Source organism: Dromiciops gliroides, chromosome 3 (assembly GCF_019393635.1).
Source record: "Dromiciops gliroides isolate mDroGli1 chromosome 3, mDroGli1.pri, whole genome shotgun sequence".
Lineage (NCBI taxonomy): Eukaryota > Metazoa > Chordata > Mammalia > Microbiotheria > Microbiotheriidae > Dromiciops > Dromiciops gliroides.
Window position 1 is genome coordinate 569,617,748 of NC_057863.1, and position 20,094 is coordinate 569,637,841.

The 20,094-nt window shown below is 41.9% G+C and overlaps 2 protein-coding genes and 1 pseudogene across 2 annotated transcripts; 2 read left to right on the top strand and 1 right to left on the bottom strand.

Annotated features, from left to right (window-relative positions):
- Positions 1-4,225, top strand: MLNR (motilin receptor). The gene is made up of 2 exons (XM_043997418.1): positions 1-2,014; positions 3,685-4,225. The coding sequence occupies exons 1-2, from the start codon at positions 1,081-1,083 to the stop codon at positions 4,074-4,076; spliced, it is 1,326 nt and encodes a 441-aa protein (XP_043853353.1). The 5' UTR covers positions 1-1,080; the 3' UTR covers positions 4,077-4,225.
- Positions 4,226-4,463: 238 nt separating this feature from the next.
- Positions 4,464-4,961, top strand: LOC122747957 (annotated as a pseudogene).
- An 11,826-nt stretch (positions 4,962-16,787) lies between these two features.
- On the bottom strand, positions 16,788-17,593 carry LOC122746282 (centromere protein K-like). Its single transcript, XM_043991760.1, is given in 2 exon segments — positions 16,788-17,488; positions 17,491-17,593. Coding segments are annotated over 2 exon segments (804 nt in total).
- Positions 17,594-20,094: the final 2,501 nt, after the last annotated feature.

Below are 20,094 nucleotides of genomic sequence, written 5' to 3' on the forward strand. Positions count from 1 at the left end.
AAGCTTGTATCTTTGGGTTTGTCATATATTAGACTACTATAGTCATTTACTGTAATTTATATATTTACTTTATACAAGATACATTTACTGTAATTCACGTCTATTATGTTCCACTCATCCACCACTCCATCGCTTAGACAGTACCAGATTGTTTTGATAGTTACCGATTTATAATTACAGTTTGAGATCTGGTGCAGCTAGACACTCCAGTATCTTTGCCAAGAAAACCCCATGGACAGCATGCTATGGTCCACAGAGTCAGGAAGAGTCAACAGGGCTGAACAACACATGGATATTAATATTGACAATGTAATATATTATATTTAAGTTTTGTTCCCTAAATGAGGAGATAAGGAGGGTAGTCAGTTCATATGATAGGATAGTAGTGATGAAAGGTAACTCCTCTTTCTAGTTCCCTTTATTTTATAACTGAGACCCAAGAAAGTTGTAATATCTATTATAAAGTTGTTTGGTGTCAGACCCAAGACAAAAATCCCAGATCTCCTGACTCCCAGTCCAATGCTCCTTTCTCCCCTACCAAACTGTTGTACTATAAACTGAAGTGAGCCCAAAGCTAAGATTGTTTTAAAGAGATTATGCTGAAGAAACTGAGCGCACAGTACTTCCTTGGTTGGTCTCTTCCTTCTTCTCCCCTGACAAATGCTTGTTCCCTGCGCTCATTGAAGTAACTTCATTAAGGCTCAAAAATCTCTTCCCAAAAGGCAGCAAGAGCGCCTGCCCTTGCAGGTTGCAGGTGGAGAGAGATGAAGGCCAAGTGTCCCAGGGTCTGTCAGGAAGCAGGCACTGGTGGAGCGCGATGAGGGCAGTAGAAGGAGGCGGAGACTGTAGGGTCGGGTTAGGAGAGCCTCGGGCTGGTCTCCACCAGCGGTCGTAGTGCCTGAGACCCGCGCAGTGAAGGGCTCCCAGAGCATCTGTCCTCGCCAGTCATTCCATCCCACTCTCCTAACTCTTTTTACGAGAAGAGAAGAGAAGGAAGGAACCTTCCCTCGTGGATAAGGAAGGGGCCCTAGCCAGAATGCGCTAAAGTCCCCCAACCAGCCCCGCTTGCCCTCAGCGGTCATGGGTGGCCCCTGGAACAGCAGCGACAGCGACAGCACCGATGGCGGAGCCCCGGAGACCCGGCAGTGGTCCCTGCCGCGTTGCGACGAGAGCCGCTGCTCCCCCTTCCCCTTGGGCGCTCTGGTGCCCGTGACAGCCGTGTGCCTGGGCTTGTTTGCCGTCGGGGTGAGCGGCAACGTGGTGACTGTGCTGCTCATCCGGCGCTACCGGGACATGCGGACCACCACCAACCTGTACCTGGGTAGCATGGCCGTGTCCGACCTGCTCATCCTGCTCGGCCTCCCCTTCGACCTGTACCGCCTGTGGCGCTCCCGACCCTGGGTCTTCGGGCAGCTGCTCTGCCGCCTCTCGCTCTACCTGGGCGAGGGCTGCACCTACGCCAGCCTGCTGCACATCACGGCGCTGAGCGTGGAGCGCTACCTGGCCATCTGCTACCCACTGCGCGCCCGCGTCCTCATCACCCGCCGCCGCGTGCGGGCGCTCATTGCTGCGCTCTGGGTCGTAGCGCTGCTCTCCGCTGGCCCCTTCTTCTTTCTAGTGGGCGTCGAGCAGGACCCGGCCCCCGACGAAGCGAAGGACAGGACGCTGGCCGCCAATGGCACCTGGCCGGCCGCCCCTCTCTTCTTGCCCTCCGAGACCAGCCAGCTGATTGCCCAGGCCTCCTCTGGGACGCCCGCCCAGGCCGCTCCATCGGGGAGCGCGGCGGCGGCGGCAGCAGCGATGTTCAGTCGGGAGTGCCGGCCAAGCCGGGAGCATCTGGGCGCCCTGCGCGTCATGCTGTGGGTCACCACCGCCTACTTCTTCGTGCCCATGCTGTGCCTTACTGTCCTCTACGGACTGATCGGCCGGGCGCTGTGGAGGAGTGGGGCTCCGCTGCGGGGGCCAGCAGCCTCCGGCCGGGAGAAAGACCATCGGCAGACCGTGCGGGTCCTCGGTAAGGAAGGGAGCGGAGGGAGCGGGCGTCGGGTGAAATGTGGAAAGCTTCGGGCTCCTCCTCCTTTTGCTCCTCGAGACTCCTCTTCTTCCTCTTCAGTCTCCCTTTCTCCTTGGTCTACGCCTCCCTTTTTTCCTCCTTCCTCCTTTTTCTCTCTTTCTCTTTTCCTTCTCTTCTTCCTCTTCTTTTTTCACTCTTCATTTTTTTCTTCCTCTTCTCTAATCTTCCGTCTTTTACCTCTTTCTCCCTTCCCCCTTCTCCCACGCATATACATTCAACCCTCCAAAAGGTATCCCCAAGTCTTAACCCAATTCAACTCCACAGACCATCATCCACAGCCATTTAGGGTAGCTTTCATCCTATTTGACCAATCAGGATCTTGATGTGGTGGATTTTTTTTCTTGGGGGGGGGGGGTGGGGAGGAAGAATGTAGACTTCCCAGAAACCTTCTTTCTCTAGCCCCAAATAGATCCATTGTCTTTTGGGTGGAATCTCTTTTACTTCGGTCCCATTCTTCTCTGGTCTCAAGAAAGCTATCTCTGGCTCTGGGTAAGCTAAGAACAAGATGTTCCTACATTTTACCTACCCACATTCCCCCCCACCGCCTAAGAAAAAGAAAGGAAGGTAGATCTCTTCTGATTTTACTACATTCCAACAGTCCTGCAGTTAACACATTCTGCTTTGTATTATGGCTATTAGTGCCGATTCTTTAATCACCATCCCCGCCCCCCCCCCCCCCCGTGGGCTAAGGAATTATGACTTACCTTCAGTATCTAGTGCAAAACATATTACATTTGAATATAACTAAGAGGTCAGATTTCTGCACAAAAGTGCTGAATCTGGATTCAGATGACCTGAGTTTGACTTACTACTGAGACCCTAGACAAGTCTCTTAACCTCTCTGGGGCCTTGCTTTCCTTATCTGCAATATTGGAGGGGCTAGATGAATTCAGATGAGCCCTCAAACTCTATGATCCTGATGGTTCTGAGCTACTATGGAATAGTTAGTAATCAAGTCTTTAATCTAGTTTTACTTTGCCCCTGATCATTTCAGTATTCTACTACAGTGCCTCTGTCCAACCCCACCCCTAACTCAGTCTATCCATATGGTGAATTGTTCTTAAGACCAAAGTAAAATGTTAAAGGTTCCAAAGATGTACAGCTCTATTATTAATTAGATACTTATTAAAGTAGCCATCTTTACAATACCTAAGAGGAGGTTTTTGGAAGTAAGGTTGCCAAAATGACTTGTCCTAGCTTTTGTCCTTTTTGGATATCACATATATAAAATGTCAGTCATCACTACTGGTGACCCTAATTAAGGCTCATGCCTATTGAAGTCAACTTTACACACTAGAGTTGGGTTAGAAATGTTCCTCTCATAAAGCACCAGCCCTGGATTCAGGAGGACCTGAGTTCAAATCCAACCTCAGACACTAGACACTTACTAGCTGTGTGACCCTGGGCAAGTCACTTAACCCTCATTGCCCCACAAAAAAAACAAGCAAACAAATAATTTTTTAAAAAGAAAGAAATGTTTCTCTCTTGTTTATTCTATTGTTTCTCATGAAAGGAATGGTTACTCCCTGGATAAATCCCAAGAATGTTAAGTGAAGCATAATCACTTTGCAAGAGCCTTTGTTAATTTATGTGTCTGTTTCTCTTTGTAGTGGTGGTGGTTCTGGCCTTTATAGTTTGCTGGTTGCCCTTTCATGTTGGCAGGATCATTTATATCAACACCGAAGATTCCAGGACAATGCACTTCTCCCAGTACTTCAATATTGTGGCTCTGCAGCTTTTCTACCTGAGTGCATCCATCAACCCTGTCCTCTACAATCTCATTTCAAAAAAGTACAGAGCAGCTGCCTACAAGCTCCTTCTTGCAAGACAATGTGGAGAAAATGGTTCTGGAACCAGGGACATGGGAGGGGAGACTGCAGAAGAGACTGGAGCAGAAACAGCAGGCTACACTGAAACCAGTGCTAGTATTAAAAAAAAGACACCAGGAGTGCAGTCACTAGAAAGCCCAAAGATGACCTCTCTGCTCTCAATAGAGACATAGGGGACTGTAGGTGTGGAAGGTGGTGATGTCATCAGATCTAGTTACTGTTGGTTGGTTTGGTTCAAATGTTTTTCTTTGTTAGAATGTAAGTCCCTGGAGGTCAGGAACTATTTTCACCTTTGTATTTGTATCCCCAGACCATAGCACAATGCCTGGAATAAATGCTTTATTGATTGATTGATTGATTGATTGGTTGGTTGGTTACAAGGGTTGGTTCAATGCAGGAGTGAGGACCAGGATCAAGAGGAAGTGATTGTAGTATAAAAACAAAGGCAACAACAAAACTGTAGACAATAAATGTTTAATAATAAATAATACAAGACGGAGCCATTACATACATCAGAAGAGCAGCAGAGGCAGCAGCAGAGACTGAGCTGCACAGCCAAGATGTGTGACTTCACGGAGGATCACAGAGCTGAGTTCAAGAGGGCCTTCCAGCTGTTTGACCACATGGGGATGGAAAGATCTTATACAGCCAGTGGGGGGATGTGATGCAGGCCCTGGGCCAGAATCCCACCAATGCTGAGGTGCTCAAGGTTTTAGGGAATCCCAAGAGTGATGAGAGGAATGTGAAGGTGCTGGACTTTGAACACTTTCTGCCAATGCTGCAAAGAATAAGGACCAGGGCACATATGAAGACTACAGAGAGGGGCTTCGGGTGTTTGATAAGGAAGGGAATGGCACAGTCATGGGGGCTGAAATACAGCACATCCTCATCACTCTGGGTGAGAAGATGACAGAGGAAGAAGTGAAAGTGTTGGTGGCAGGGCATGAGGATAGCAAGGTTGTATCAACTATGAAGAGCTAGTCTGGATGGTGCTGTTGGCTGAGAACAAAAGTCCCCTTTCCACAAAGAATTCCCTAACTTTCTCAGTGGGAAAATGATCCTCTCACCCCTGAAGCAACTAACTACATTGTCAGGGTTACCAACATCCTTCCTTCCAACCCCCACACGTCCTCTTTGGCCCACCTCCTCTCTGCTTTCACCAAATAAACTTTCTAGCTGCCCCTAAATAATAATAATAATAATACAATAAATGTTTTAATTGGGTCATGAACATTTATCACCAATTCAGTGGATAAGCTGGTTAAAAAAAAATCCGTGAAGATTGTTTTTATTTTGGATGGCACTATATGATATTTGATCATTATTAGGAGACAGACCTAGCATCCATCTGGTATAGGAAATGAATGAATGAACAAATGATCAAATGAATGAATAAGCAATTATTCCTTAAGAAAATCATCATGTAACAGGCACATAGTGCTAGATACTGAGGATACAAAATAAAGACATTCCCTGCCCTCAAGATGCTTACATTTTATTAGAGGTATATAACCTACATTTGGAGTGTAGGAGCCATATAAATGGATTTTTGATATGGAGAATCACAGGGATTGTGAGTGAAGTCCAGGGCAGTCAATTGTCCCATGCTTTCCAGGAGCAAATGTCTCCTCCAGTCAAGAAAATATTCAATGAAGTTCTTGCTTGACACCCCTCAGGCACCAGTAGTTTCCTAAGTTATTTACCAAAGTAGACTTGTTGTTCAGTCATGTCCAACTCTTTGTGGATTAGCATTTCATTCTCTAGCTTAGTTTAAAAATGAAGAAACTGAGGCAAACAGAGTGAAGTGACTTGTGCAGGGTCACAAGGCTAGTAAGGAGCTGACATTACATTGGAACTCAGGTCTTCCTGACACGAGATCCAGCACTCTATCCATTATGCCACCTAGCAGCCACCTAAGCAGACCTGGAGTACAAATGTTAATGGTATTTAAAATTTGAGCATTTCTGCTCCTGACAGATTTCTTGTCTAACAACACTGATCAGTACATGGAGACTTTTTGGAGATAGGAATTTCTGGCTATGCTATTCCAGTGGTGTCAAAGTGAATCTTAGGCATGGACATGAAGTAGTATTTTAAAAGCATGAGCTAACTTTCTAAGCTTCTGAACTCCAAATGTAAAGTATCTTGTCTTCACAAAATTGATTCTTAGCATCTTTCAAAAAACTAGCAAGTCTTCTTCATGAGTGTTAAGGGCTATGATTTCCTGAGATTACAGTTAAATCCAACAAGTATTTATTAAGTACTTAATGTTTGCCTAGCACTGGTATAGACTGTAAGGGATTCAAATTCAGTACAAGATCATAGCTCTAGAGGAGACCTTATGTCCAAGTGACTCATTTTAGAAGTAGGGGAACTGAGACTCAGAGAGGTTATGCGATTTGTCCAAGGTCATGCAAGTAGGAAAGGTCAGAAAGAAAATCTGAACCCATATCCTCTGAAGAGCCCCTGCCCTTTACATTGTACCATAGATCTGCTTTTAAGGAGGTTACATTCCTATAGGTGAGACTTTGTCTCCATAAGAAAATTAGAAAATACTGCAGACATTCATTGTGTGTTGGATTTCAGGCAGGTAGGGAGAAATCTGTGGTCCCAAACAGTCAAGAAAGGTTTCATTAAGGAAGCAGGATTGGAGTTGGACTTTCAGGCATGAGTAAAACATCTATTGGAAAGAGGCCCTTCTACCATAGGCAAAAGCATGAACAAAGGGATGAAGTAGGACTAAGTATGGAATAACCAGAGAATAGTGAAGGGGCAGCCTTATTGGGAATGTTTGTAGATAAAGCAAGGAAGAAGGAAGGGAGCACTGGTAAGTAACAGCTAAGATGGGTAAAGAGAGCCCTGAGTAGAACTTAGACTTGATGCGATTGACATTATGGAAGCCTTTGTAGGGAAAGGGTCTAGTGATATGACTAAGAAGATGGTGGATGAGCCATTTTCTGTAGCCATCAATAATTTTCAAAAAAACCTAAAAGGAGAAGTCAAGCACCAGACATAGATAATTACAACTGAATTGACAGGACAAAGAAGTGCCTACTACGTGCCAGGCATTGTGCTAGAAGGTGGGGATACAAAGACAAAAGTGAGATAGCTCCCACCCTCAATGTGTTTACATTCTAATAAGGGATGTATAGAGTGATGTGGGAGCCATGGAAGGCGAAAATCACAGGGACTGTGAGTGGAGCCCTGGGCAATGAAATTGTCCACCCTTTCTCAACAGGTACAGGCATACCTGAGGGATATTGCAAGTTCAGTTCCAGACTACTACAATAAAATAAATATTCCCTTTATAAAGAGTATCACATGAATTTTTTGGTTTTCTAGTGTGTAATTTAAGATTCTAAATGTGGATTCTAATGTGTTCCCCCAGTTTGGGGGAAACTGACTAAAAATCACTGATAAAACGAGTTTAGGTTTTTAAGGGTTTATTGGAAAATAGAAAGAAAAAGATTGAGAACAGAATTCTAACAGCCTGGCATTCCTATCTTTCCTCAAATTTCCTGTGAAGTCCTCTGCCGCCACCACCATCAAGTCAGGAAGCCAAAAGGCCCCCAGCGCTCTCTGCGAAGGCTCCCTTTCCTCCTTCCTGTCTCCTCCCAGACCATAGGAGGCTCCTCCAGTTGATTGGCTGGTAGACTTGATAGACAGCACCCATGAGCAAACGTCATTTCCTGACGCCAAGGAAAAGCCACAATGCCTCTGAGGCATTTTCCTCATGGTGGAGCTCTCCACAGCAAGTCTCCAGTAGGTGGCGTCATTCCAATCATTACAGTCCCCCCTGTTGTTCCTCAAGAAACAAAATGTTTCCTTGATGGAACAGTAAAAAGAATATAATAACTATTGCTAACTAATAATATGTGAACAATAATATAGAAAAGGGAGAGAGGAAAGTTTTGTCCAGAGGGGCGATTTTTTTTTTTTTTGTCCTCATGAACCGACGCTTTGACATTAGTCTTGCAAAGGGAGGGCCTCTGCAGAGGGTACATGTTACAGATGATGTATATTATAACAGAAAGGAGATAGTAAAAACTAACAAAGCAAAACAGTTCATATAAAGTCTCTGAGTTCTCTTGTCTTCTTGAAGTAGTAAGATGTCATCAGGAGGAAACTGGATTCTGGTCTGGAAAACTGGATTCTGGACTCTGGTCTGGATTCTGGATTCTGGACTCTGGTCTGGAAAGCTGGATTCTCTTCTTTAACTGTTTGAATTGCTGTATTTTTTACTAAACCTTAGCATAGCATTGTCAATGATCAAATTAGTAAATTCCATTACATTCCCTCCTTTATATCCTTAGACTTCCAATAGAGGGTTGGGGTAGTTTTGCAATCAGTAACACTTTTTACCACCATGTGTCTGGATCAAAGCCAAATTTAGTATGTGTTCATGACACCTGAAAATGTTATGGAAAGGTTATCATACCATATCTTATGGTTCCAAGACAGCCAGTGATTGTGCTAGGCCACAGGTGAGGTAGTTAATTCTACTCCTGAGTCAACCCAGACCATAGGAGGCTCCTCCAGTTGATTGGCTGGTAGACTTGATAGACAGCACCCATGAGCAAACGTCATTTCCTGATGCCAAGGAAAAGCCACAATGCCTCTGAGGCATTTTCCTCATGGTGGAGCTCTCCACAGCAAGTCTCCAGTAGGTGGCGTCATTCCAATCATTACACTAGTGTTTATGTTATGTTTACACTATGCTGTAGCCTATTAGGTGTGCAACAGTATTATGTCTAAAAAAACAATGTATGTACCTTAAACATACTTTATTGCTAAAAAAAAAAGCTAACCATCATCTGAGCCTTCAGTAAGTCATAATCTTTTGCTAGTGGACAATCTTGCCTTGTTGTTGATGCCTGCTGACTGATGAGGGTGATAGCTGTTGAAGGTTGGGGTGGCAGTGGTATTTTCTGGGGCAGTAAGGGTTAAGTGACTTGTCCAGGGTGACACAGCTAGTAAGTATCAAGTGTCTGGGGCCAGATTTGAATTCAGGGCCTCCTGAATCCAGAGCCAGTGCTTTATCTACTGCCACCTAGCTTCCCCTCCCCCGCCCCAGCAATTTCTTAAAATAAGACAACAATGAAGTCTGCCACACTGATTGACTCTTCTTTTCACTTAAACACACAGGCCATTGTAGGTCTATTAATTGGCCTAATTTCAATATTGTTGTGTCTCTGGGAATAAAGAAGGCCTGAGGAGAGGGAGAGGGATGGGGTTGCGGTAGCAATAAGAACATGAAACATTTATTAATTAATTTCACCATCTTCTACGGGTATGATTCATGGCACCCCAAAGCAATTACAATAGTAAAATCTAAGATCACTGATCACTGATTACCATAACAGGTATAATAATAATGAAAAAGTTTGAAATATTAAGAGAATTACCAAAATGTGGCACAGAGACACAATGTGAGCACAAGCTGTTGGAAAAATGGCACCAACAGCCTTGCTTAATGCAGGGTTGCCATATACCTTCCGTTTGTAAAAATGTTAATATCTCCAAAGCTCAATAAAATGAGGTATGCATGTAATAACTTTATTAACTAACACTCGGCAATGCTCATCCTTAAGGCACTCACTCAGCATCACTCTCCCACCAGTATGCTCTGGTAAGGTGCACAGACACCAGTAGGCTTGTACTTGGGATTCATATAAAAGATTACAGAGACTCTGGTGGTGTCCCCCACATCTCTACCTTTCTTTCAGTCTTAGTGCAGCCACTCACACTGGCTTCATTCCCTCCCTGGCTCTTGTTTCTTTCTCTGGATGAGCTGAATTAATTTTGGAGGTCAGTGTGGGAGCTGTGATCAGAGTATATAGGATTCCCTAACTCGGTGACTTCCCCAGGCAAAAGGAAGCATGGTTGCCTCCTCTCTACCCCCTATCACTCCCACCAAATGACTCAGAAGAGCTAAATGTCAGCTCTTTTTGCTGCTGAGATCTCATTAATGTGAGGATTCCCTCCAGTGATGCAAATCACAGCTGTGATAGGCTAGACCTAATTTCCCTGGTAGTTTGGTTTTTAGTTTTAGTTTTTTGTTTGTTTTGGGGGGCAATGGGGTTAAGTGATTTCTCCGAGGTCACACACCTAGTAAGTATGTCAAGTGTCTGAGACCGGATATGAACTCAGGTCTTCCTGACTGCAGGGCCAGTACTCTCTCCAACGTGTCACCTAGCTGCCCCTTCCTTGGTAGTTTAGGTTTGAAATTGGAATGAAATAAGCCACTGGTAATATGTTGAACCGTTAACAAAAGTATATTTCCATGGTCATAGCAGGGAAACAAAGTTCAGAAAAGTGAAGGTATTAATCCAGGATAAAGACTTAATTCAGAGGGCAGCTAGGTGGCACAGTGGATAAGGCACTGGCCCTGGATTCAGGAGGACCTGAGTTCAAATCTGACCTCAGACACTTGACACTTACTAACTGTGTGACCCTGGGCAAGTCACTTAACCCCCATTGCCCTACAAAAAAAAAATACTTGATTCAGTCACTCTCCATTTCCCAGTGTTATTCTTGCTGCTAATCTACCATCAGGAGCCTCAAGAAGGGAGAGAGGGACTGCAGTCCCTTGTGCCCTGCCTAGTTTTGTGGTTAGGTGACCAGAAAGCTGTGCCAATGTCCCAAGCCCAAGTCCCCTGAATGAATCAAATCTCAAGGACAACAAGGCAGTTTCCATACTCAACTTGCATGGAAGGTGGTGGCGGGGGGGCGGGGTGAGGCTAGGATGTTGCTCCTACCACGGCAGTCCATCCTCTACAACTTTTGTCCAATGTCTTCCCATAAATTCACCATGGAGGATCAACCCAACATGGTTAGGAACCTTCCTTGAGTTCTCTTCACATTCTGTTTGATATCACTAGGTCTGTCCTTTAGTTTTCCCTCACTCTCATGGTAGGACCAACTCATCATTACTTCTAGTGATTGTTTTTGTTTGTCCTTTGTTCTGGAAGAAGACCATGACATGGGGCAATGTCATGATTTGCAGTGAATTTGGATTTAAGTGAGAGAAGACTATACAAGGTCAACAACCTCTCTCCTCCAGAGCCATCTGGGTCCAGTGGCAAGATATACATCAGGACCAGATGTTTAAAGCAATTGGGGTTAAGTGGCTTGCCCAGGTCATAAAGCTAGTAAGTGTCTGAGGTGAGATTTGAACTCATGTCCTCAAGTGAAAATGTGGTACCACAAGGGCAGCTAGATGGTGCAGCAGATAAAGTACCAACCCTGGATTCAGGAAGACTTGAGTTCAAATCTGGCCTCAGACACTCAACACATACTAGCTGTGTGACCCTGGGCAAGTCACTTAACCCTCATTGCCCGCAAAACCAAAAAAACAAAACCAAAAAAAAAAACCCCAAAACAAACAAACATAAACTGTGGTACAACATCTCTTATGAGATGTCAGAGCTGGAGATAAAAAGTTGGAAGTCATTAGCATAGAAGCAGAAGTTGGAAATCATGAGAATGGATAAGCTGTGCAAGGAAGAAAAAATTCTGTGCTCCATATATTCTCAGAATATGGCCATCCAGGCTGAAGAGACAGAAGTAGGCTGGGCCACTGTTGAGCAGGAAAGAGTGAGTAACATGACACTGAGCCATGAAATTCAAATGCTGTCTAAGTTAGGAAGGAAGGAATTTCCTTCTCATTGAAAGTGTTCAGGTAGAGAGGGAATGGCCACATAGGATCCCTTAATATTTGCTATGTGTATTATTGAATATAACAGTTTATTATAAAGCTCTTATTTGTATATTTAGTAATCTGTTCTACTTTCCACAGTAAGTAGTAGGTGTGTAGTAGATACTTTTGGGGTGCAGTTAGGTGACACAGTGGATTGAGTGCTGGGCCTAGAGTCAGGAAGACTCTTCTTCCTGTGTTCAAAACCAGCCTCAGATACTTACTAGCTATGTGATCCAGGGTAAGTCCCTTAACTCTGCCTCAGTGTCCTTATCTGTAAAATGGGCTGGAGAAAGAAATGGCAAACCACCCCAGTAGCCCTAAATGAAGGGCAGTTAGGTGGTGCAGTCAATAAAGCACAGGCCCTGGATTCAGGAGGACCTGAGTTCAAATCCGGCCTCAGACACTTGACACTTACTAGCTGTTAACCCTGGGCAAGTTACTTAACACTCATTGCCACTCAAAAAACCCCCAAAACCCTAAATGGGATTAAGAAACTACTGAAAAACAATAATCAGTTCATCAATGAATATCAATTAGATTTTACAAAAGGGTTTCAATTGATAAGACATAGCAATAATCACTTAATAGATGTAGTGATATATTATATATAATATATAATCTGTAATGTCATATATGTGTAATTTATATAATCACTATATATAATATATAGTGATAGTACAATCACTTTCCCACAATGATGAGAGGCATACCACTATACCAGTCTGGTTCTTGGGAAGCATATTGCTCCAAGGGTATGCTGGTAAATAAATGTTTAACAACTGGCTCCCTAGGGAAAAAAGGTACACATGACACACTTTTAAGTTTTGTCTGAATTATTAACATTTTCTCCATAATTTTCTTAAGTCTAATCAACAAAACAATAAATGAAGCCCAAGACTTAGAATATTTGACAATTTCCAATTTAAATTGAAAATTTAATAACTGACTCTGTTAGGAAAGTACAAGGTAGCTCCAACACACCCCTGGTGGCCTAAAACCCAAAGTTGCTACAAAGCATTTGCTCCACCAAGTTCACTTCCAAAATCAGCATAGACAATGGTAAAGTCACTTGTCTTAGCTGCCTTTGATCCACTATTATGCTGGATCAAACTGTTTGTTGGGGGCTTTGCTCCTCAACCGGCTCAGCTAGCCCTTATATATAATGCTATAAAAGTAGGGCATTGATGTTCTCCAAGAAAATTAATAGAGTATATTTAATAGGAATAAAATCACAAAGACTATATACACATAGGATAAAATTATTTCTTATAAGTGATTGTCAACTTTTAAAATGTTCTCTATGTTTTCATAACAGAGTTGCTTATTGACATCATGGTAGTGTAATGATTGGAATGACGCCACCTACTGGAGACTTGCTGTGGAGAGCTCCACCATGAGGAAAATGCCTCAGAGGCATTGTGGCTTTTCCTTGGCGTCAGGAAATGACGCTTGCTCATGGGTGCTGTCTATCAAGTTTACCAGCCAATCAACTGGAGGAGCCTCCTATGGTCTGGGAGGAGACAGGAAGGAGGAAAGGGAGCCGGGGCAGAGAGCGCGGGCTTTTTGGCTTCCGGACTTGATGGTGGTGGCGGCAGAGGACTTCACAGGAGATTTGAGGAAAGATAGGAATGCCAGACTGTTAGAATTCTGTTCTCAATCTTTTTCTTTCTATTTTCCAATAAACCCTTAAAAACCTAAACTCGTTTTATCAGTGATTTTTAGTCAGTTTCCCCCAAACTGGGGGAACACATTAGAATCCACATTTAGAATCTTAAATTACACAGTAGCAAAAGAAATGGAAAGGTATGTTCTAATAAAATTTCAAAGAATGAGTTTCCTTCTAGGATGCTTACAGATGAAATTCTATATGACGCACACGTAAAGAAAGAACATTGATCATTTTTTATATAACTAATAATAACTTATGTGATCCCAAAATGGTCAATTCACTTTAAATATCTACAAGTAGCCCACTGTTTTCTTTTAAATGCATATGAACCTAAGTGAATTCCAGTTTTACCTAGACTTTTCAAGCATCTGTTGTGCATTAAGATGAAAATCAATTAAAGAATCCTTAAACCATACTTTGTCTAGATCAATAAAATAACCCCTCAGTAGCTTGGCATGGCATCAAATCTGTAACTTAATTAATATCCTTATTTGTATTACATTGAAGTGACCCAACTATGCAAATTAATATTTTTCCTATCATTTAAGTCTCCCTTTACTTCTATAAAGAGTATTTTGTAGTTGTATTAATATGTCTTAGGAGGGAGAGATCTTGGTAGATGGATTTTATACATTATATACTTGTTCAAAATAAGATTTTTTTCTATCTCTTCCCACTATGTTTTGTCAGTAATATACAGAAAGGCTGTTGATTTTTGTGGGTTTATTTTATATCCTAATTATCTAAAGCTATTGTTTCAATTTTTAGCCGAAGGCTCTGGGTTCTGAAAGTTCATCTTGACAATCCTCTCATTTTCCAGATGGAGAAACTGAGGCCCAGAGAAGGTAAATAATTTGCTAAAGTACATAAAATGAGTTAATGGCAGAGCTGGCCCTAGAACCTGGAAGCTGGGATGGATATAAAGACAATGATAATGGGAGCAGGAAAATCCAGGCCCCTAATCAAATCAAAATGTAGACTGATTGGTGAGAAGATCAACATATTAAGTGAACAGTCCTGGCGACTCTAAGCGCCAAAGTGATTACTGCTATACTCTCACCAATGAGTGATGGAATTTTTTTTTTAATATAACATGTATATTACAGGTATTTTATATGGTTTTGCACTTGTCAATTGCATAGACCTTTATAGATAATCAAGCACAATCTCCTCATTTTACAGATGAGGAAGCTGAGGTCTACAGAAAGGTTCAGTAATATGCCCAAGATTTCACACAGATGGTTAAGTGTCAGAGCAGAGACTGGAACAAGATGAATGCTGACTTCCAAAGCAGTGGTATTTATTTTCACCTCAGCAGGCTGGCTTCTTGTTATGCTTCTCATGTGATGATTTGCAACATGAATGATACATTGCATATTTTGTTTTGAAGTCTCTTGGTCTTCCTTGCTATTGGTTTCCTTGCATTTTTAATTATCTCTATGATTTTGGGGGGAGCAGGGAAATGGGGGTTAAGTGACTTGGCCAGGGTCATACAGCTAGTAAGTGTCAAGTGTCTGAGGTCACATTTGAACTCAGGTCCTCCTGAATCCAGGGCCTATGCTTTATCCACTGCACCACCTAGTTGCCCTTTTTTTTTCTTTTTTGTGAAGCAATTGGGGTTAAGTGACTTGCCAAGGGTCACACAGCTAGTAAGTGTTAAGTGTTTGAGGCCAGATTTGATCTCAGGTCCTCCTGACTCCAGGTCTGGTGCTCTATTCACTGCATCACCTAGCTGCCCCAGCATATCTCTATGATTTTTAATCTCTAATAGATTCGAAGAATAACCATAGTTCCATTAAAAACTTGTTATGTGATATGCTAGTCAATTCAGATACAAATCTTATAGCAAGGATTCAGCTGTTAAAAATTATCACTTATTGTAAGATAGTACTTTTCACTATGCCCTCTGAGCTATTATTCTTTTTTTTCTTTTAAAAAAGGAGTATTTTATTTTTTCCAATTACATATAAAGACAATTTTAACATTGATTTTTTTTCTTTCTTTCTTTTTTTGGGGGAGGGGGGGTGGGTGGGGCAATGAGGGTTAAGTGACTTGCCCAGGGTCATACAGCTAGTAAGTGTCAAGTGTCTGAGACCAGATTTGAATTTAGGTCCTCCTGAATCGAGGGTCAGTGCTTTATCCACTGTGCCACCTAGCTGCCCCCTTAACATTGATTTTTTTTTTTTTTTTAGTGAGGCAATTGGGGTTAAGTGACTTGCCCAGGGTCACACAGCTAGTAAGTGTTAAGTGTCTGAGGCCGGATTTGAACTCAGGTACTCCTGACTCCAGGGCCGGTGCTCTATCCACTGCGCCACCTAGCTGCCCCAGCATTGATTTTTAAATAAAATTTTGAGTTCCAAATTTTCTCCCTCTCTCTCCTTAAGATAATAAGTAATTTGATGTGTTATATATGTGCAATCATGTAAAACAAACTTCCATATTCATCATGTTATATAAAAAGAAACAGAAGAAAAGATAAAACTATGAAAACATTTTAAAATATAGATGTGTGTATGTATATACATACACATACACAAAACATATATATATATATGAAATGAGGTCTTTATCAGAGATGTTTTCTGTAAAATTTAATATAACCAAAATTATGAGATATTATTCCTGCAAAAGAGTAAATAAAACCTTTAATTATTCCAAATTTATTTACAAAGACCTTATAGAATAACAACAGCATTATTTTCTTTGTTTCATTTCTTGATTGTTCAATTTCCCTGTTGCAAAATAGATTGCTTTATTTGTCCTGGCTTAATGTAAAGGATCTGTATTTAGAGACAGTAATGCATAGCTCTGTTCCACCACCATTCAATGTATACTCTACCTGCAGACCAGGAACAATACATCAAATAGCAAATCTTTTTTTTTTTAATTTCCAATATAATATAATTTAGCATTTAAATATACATTCTTATTATACATTATCTAATCACTTTATCCAGTCTTTAATATTTTCATTTTCAATAACTTTACATATAAATTGTTAAAAATGAAAATAATTTTAGTTTACTTTTTCAAAATCTATTAACTTTTTTTCTTTTTAGTGAGGCAATTGGGGTTAAGTGACTTGCCCAGGGTCACACAGCTAGTAAGTGTTAAGTGTCTGAGGCCGGATTTGGACTCAGGTACTCCTGACTCCAGGGCCGGTGCTTTATCCACTGCACCACCTAGCCGCCCCAAAATCTCTTAACTTTTAAACTACAACATCAACACAACTTCTATGCCTTGTTATAACAAAAGTGTCTAATGCATCACCTGAATTACAATTCTCTAAAGCATCCAAGTTAAGCTTTGTATGAAACAAAATGCTAAAGAAAAAGGTGCCATAAAAATATTGTGCAATATTCCAACACTGACTAAGTGAGAAAGGAATATGTAATTGGAAAATCAGTAAAAAATGAAAGATTAAACTTTGGTGGAAACAGTGTTCATCATCCAAAAGTATACTTGGACTTCCTTTAATGTTTGGGTACCAAATCTAAGAAAGTGCATACATCATTTTTACTGATGAAATGCTTCTAACCGTATTCGGCTTGGATCATCTTGATGTCTAAATGCAATTCCACTACGCAGCAGCAGTTCAATATAAGGTGACCAAAAGGAGTCATTAATTTTTACATATGGATCATGTGGCGAATGAAGTAGGCTATTTATAAGAAGCTCTAGAATTTCATGCATTGTCATTAGCCGTGCATTTGGCTGACATTCTCTTTTTCTCTTCTTATTTTCATTTTCTTCAGGAAAATGCTTATCTAGAAACTCGCCCACAGAGATCAAGAGTTTCTCTCTATGTCTTCTTCTTTTAGTCCTTCTCATTTTCAGTTCAAGAAAAATTCTTTTCTCAGAAACTGGTATCGCTTGATTTTTTAGTTTCTTACATCTTTCACTGAGAGCTGCTACTAACTGTTCTTGCTCATCCAACCATCCTTGTTCTCTTCTCAAGTCTCCCTGTAGTTGCTCATTCTTTGCCTGAACCATGGACAGCAATGTTCCAAGATCATGGTCTAATTTTTGCAACTCCTCTTTCCCTAGTACTACCAGATTTTCTGGATTCAGTGGGATTATGTAGGGAGTTCTTTCCAGCCATTGATTGCATTCTGCTGATAGACTCTTTAATCGCATTGTTAATAATGTTAGCTCACCATCAGAACGGTTAAGTCTTTCACCTCCAGCAAGTGCTATCTCCTGCTGATATTTTTCCGTTTCCATAATTCTTCACATTCTTCAATAATTTTATCTTTTCTATCCACAATATATTCTTCGTCTTGAATATCACCTGGAGTTAGATTTTGCTGACATACTGCCATCCCTTCCTGTTAGTCTTTTTACTAGCTGTGACCCTGGGCCTCGGTTTCCTCATCTGTAAAATGAGCTGCCCGAAATGGGGTCGCTAAGGGCCGGTCACGACAGAAATGAAGGTAGTGCACGACTACGTAGTAGGCGCTTCATGTTTGTTGACTAACATCTGTGATCTACGATACCCTCAAGCACGCTGGGGGGTTAAGTAACTACGGTGCCATCTTGACGAGGACAACTTGAGGCCGGTAAGGCGGATGACTGGCTTCCTAACCGCAAACCACCGTTCAGGCCAGACAGACCTCAAAGGATTACGCCACCTTCCAACCCCACCTAGGCTCGGACACTAGAAGGCGCGATATCCACCCGGGGTCGAGGGGGTAGAAATGAGGGGATGGGAGACGCCCCACCCCAGGACAGGGATGCCGACAAGAGGGAGATGTGCGGAGGGGAAACAGGGAGCTCTTCCCGGATCGAGTCCCCCTCAGTCGAGGTCATCTCATAATGCCCTTCCAGACCCTCCCCCAAGGCCACCGCCCGCAGGAACGCGATGAAAATCATCCTCATCCCCACCAGGTTCCTCACCTGGAGCAATAGCAAATCTTTTAATTAGCATAGGATAGGACTTTTTTTTTCTATTTGACCTATGACTTAATTGGTGAAAGGAACTATACAATTAACGAATAAACTCAATGAATGTTGATCAGAACTGCTATATAGCTTATAATAGTCTTAGAGAATTGCTTGGAATCCTGAAAGGATAAGTGACTTGTCCAGGGTCACATAGCCAGTTAGTGTCAGAGATGGCACTTAAACCCTGATCTTCCTGATTTCCAAGGCTACCTCTCCATCAGTCAGCCAGTGAACAAGCATTTATTAAGTGTTTCTATGTTTGAGGCACTGTGCTAAGTGCTAGGGAATACAAAGAGAAGCAAAAAACCCAAACAAACAACCCATTGTTCCTGCCCTGACGGAGCTCATATTTTTAATGGACAGAATGGGTAAATAAATCATTTTTTAAAATGTATTTTTTAGCAATTTTTTAAAAATTTGAATTCCAAATTCTCTTTCTTCCTCCAGCCCTGCCCCACCCATTGAAAAGGCAAGCAACAGAATATGTTATGCAATAGAACAATTATACACAAAACATACACAGGGTAGAGGAAAGGTAATCTCAGAGCCATGGCACTAGCAATGAGAGAGACCAGCAAAGGGCCTTCTGTAGAAAGGAGGATTTGAGCTGAGTCTTGAAAGAATCCAGGGAAGCTGGGAGCTACAGAGGAGGCGGGAGAGCATTCCAGACCTGGGGGAGGGTGAGTGCAAAAGCTGGGAGTGAGTAGGGAAATGACATGTCATGTATAAGGAATGGCAAGAGAGTCCATGCATTTAGACTGTACAGTTACTGGAGGGGAGTAAAGTATAAGACTGGAGAGATGGGAAGAACTTACTTGAAACTGGAGGCAGTAGGGAACCACTAAGATGTATAAAGTGAGGATAGTTTATATGGTCAGACCTGCACTTTAGGAACATCACTTTGACAGCTGAGTGGAAGATAAACTATAGTGGGAGAGACTTAAGAGAAAGAAAATAATTAGAAGATTATGATAAGAGGAGATAAGGGCCTATACTTGGATGATAGCTATGCGAGTGTGTGTGTATGTGTGTGTATGTATATAGAGATATACCTACACACACATATATATATATGAGAGAGATGTTGTGATGAGATTACCTAGCATGATAGTATAAAGGGAGAAAAAAGACAAAGCCTTAGGGAACACCAACAGTTAGAGAGTGTGACCCAGATGAAGATGCTGCAAAGACAGTGAGGAGGAGAAATCAGCTAGATTGGAGAAGAACCAGGAAAGAACACTATCACTATAACCTAGAGAGAAGAAAGAGATCAGGAGGAGATGGTGATCAACAATGTCACTGGCTGCAGAGAGGTCAAGAAGGATGAAGACTTAGAAAAGGATATTAGATTAGGCCATTAAGAGATTACTTGTAATTTTGGAGTGAGAGGTTTCTGTTAAATGATCAAGTCAGAGGCCAGATTTCAGAAGGTTTAGAAGTGAATAAGGGGAAAGAAAGTGGAGATACTGAGTATAGATGGCTCTAGGAATTAGGACGTAGGAAGGAAAGCTATGGATAATAGCAAGAATGGTCAGATCAAGTAAGCATTGTTTAAAGATAGGGAAGACATCAACATGTTTGTAGGCAGCAGGGAAGGAGCCTGTAGATAGGCAGGAATAGGATTTACCTAGACTAAAATTAAATCTATCCAAAACAAATATTGCCAAATATTGATCATCTAAGAGTAAAATACTCTGAGGCCCAGGATAAACAATACTTTCTCACACTGAAGGGCAGATAATACTTATCTTACTATTGTAACCAGCTTAGCTCCCTTTCACCAAACACTGATTACACAAAAGACCACCCTGAATAGCCTTTATACCTTTTTATCAAAGTAAACAGAAATTGGAGAAATTATACAGATTAGAATTAATGA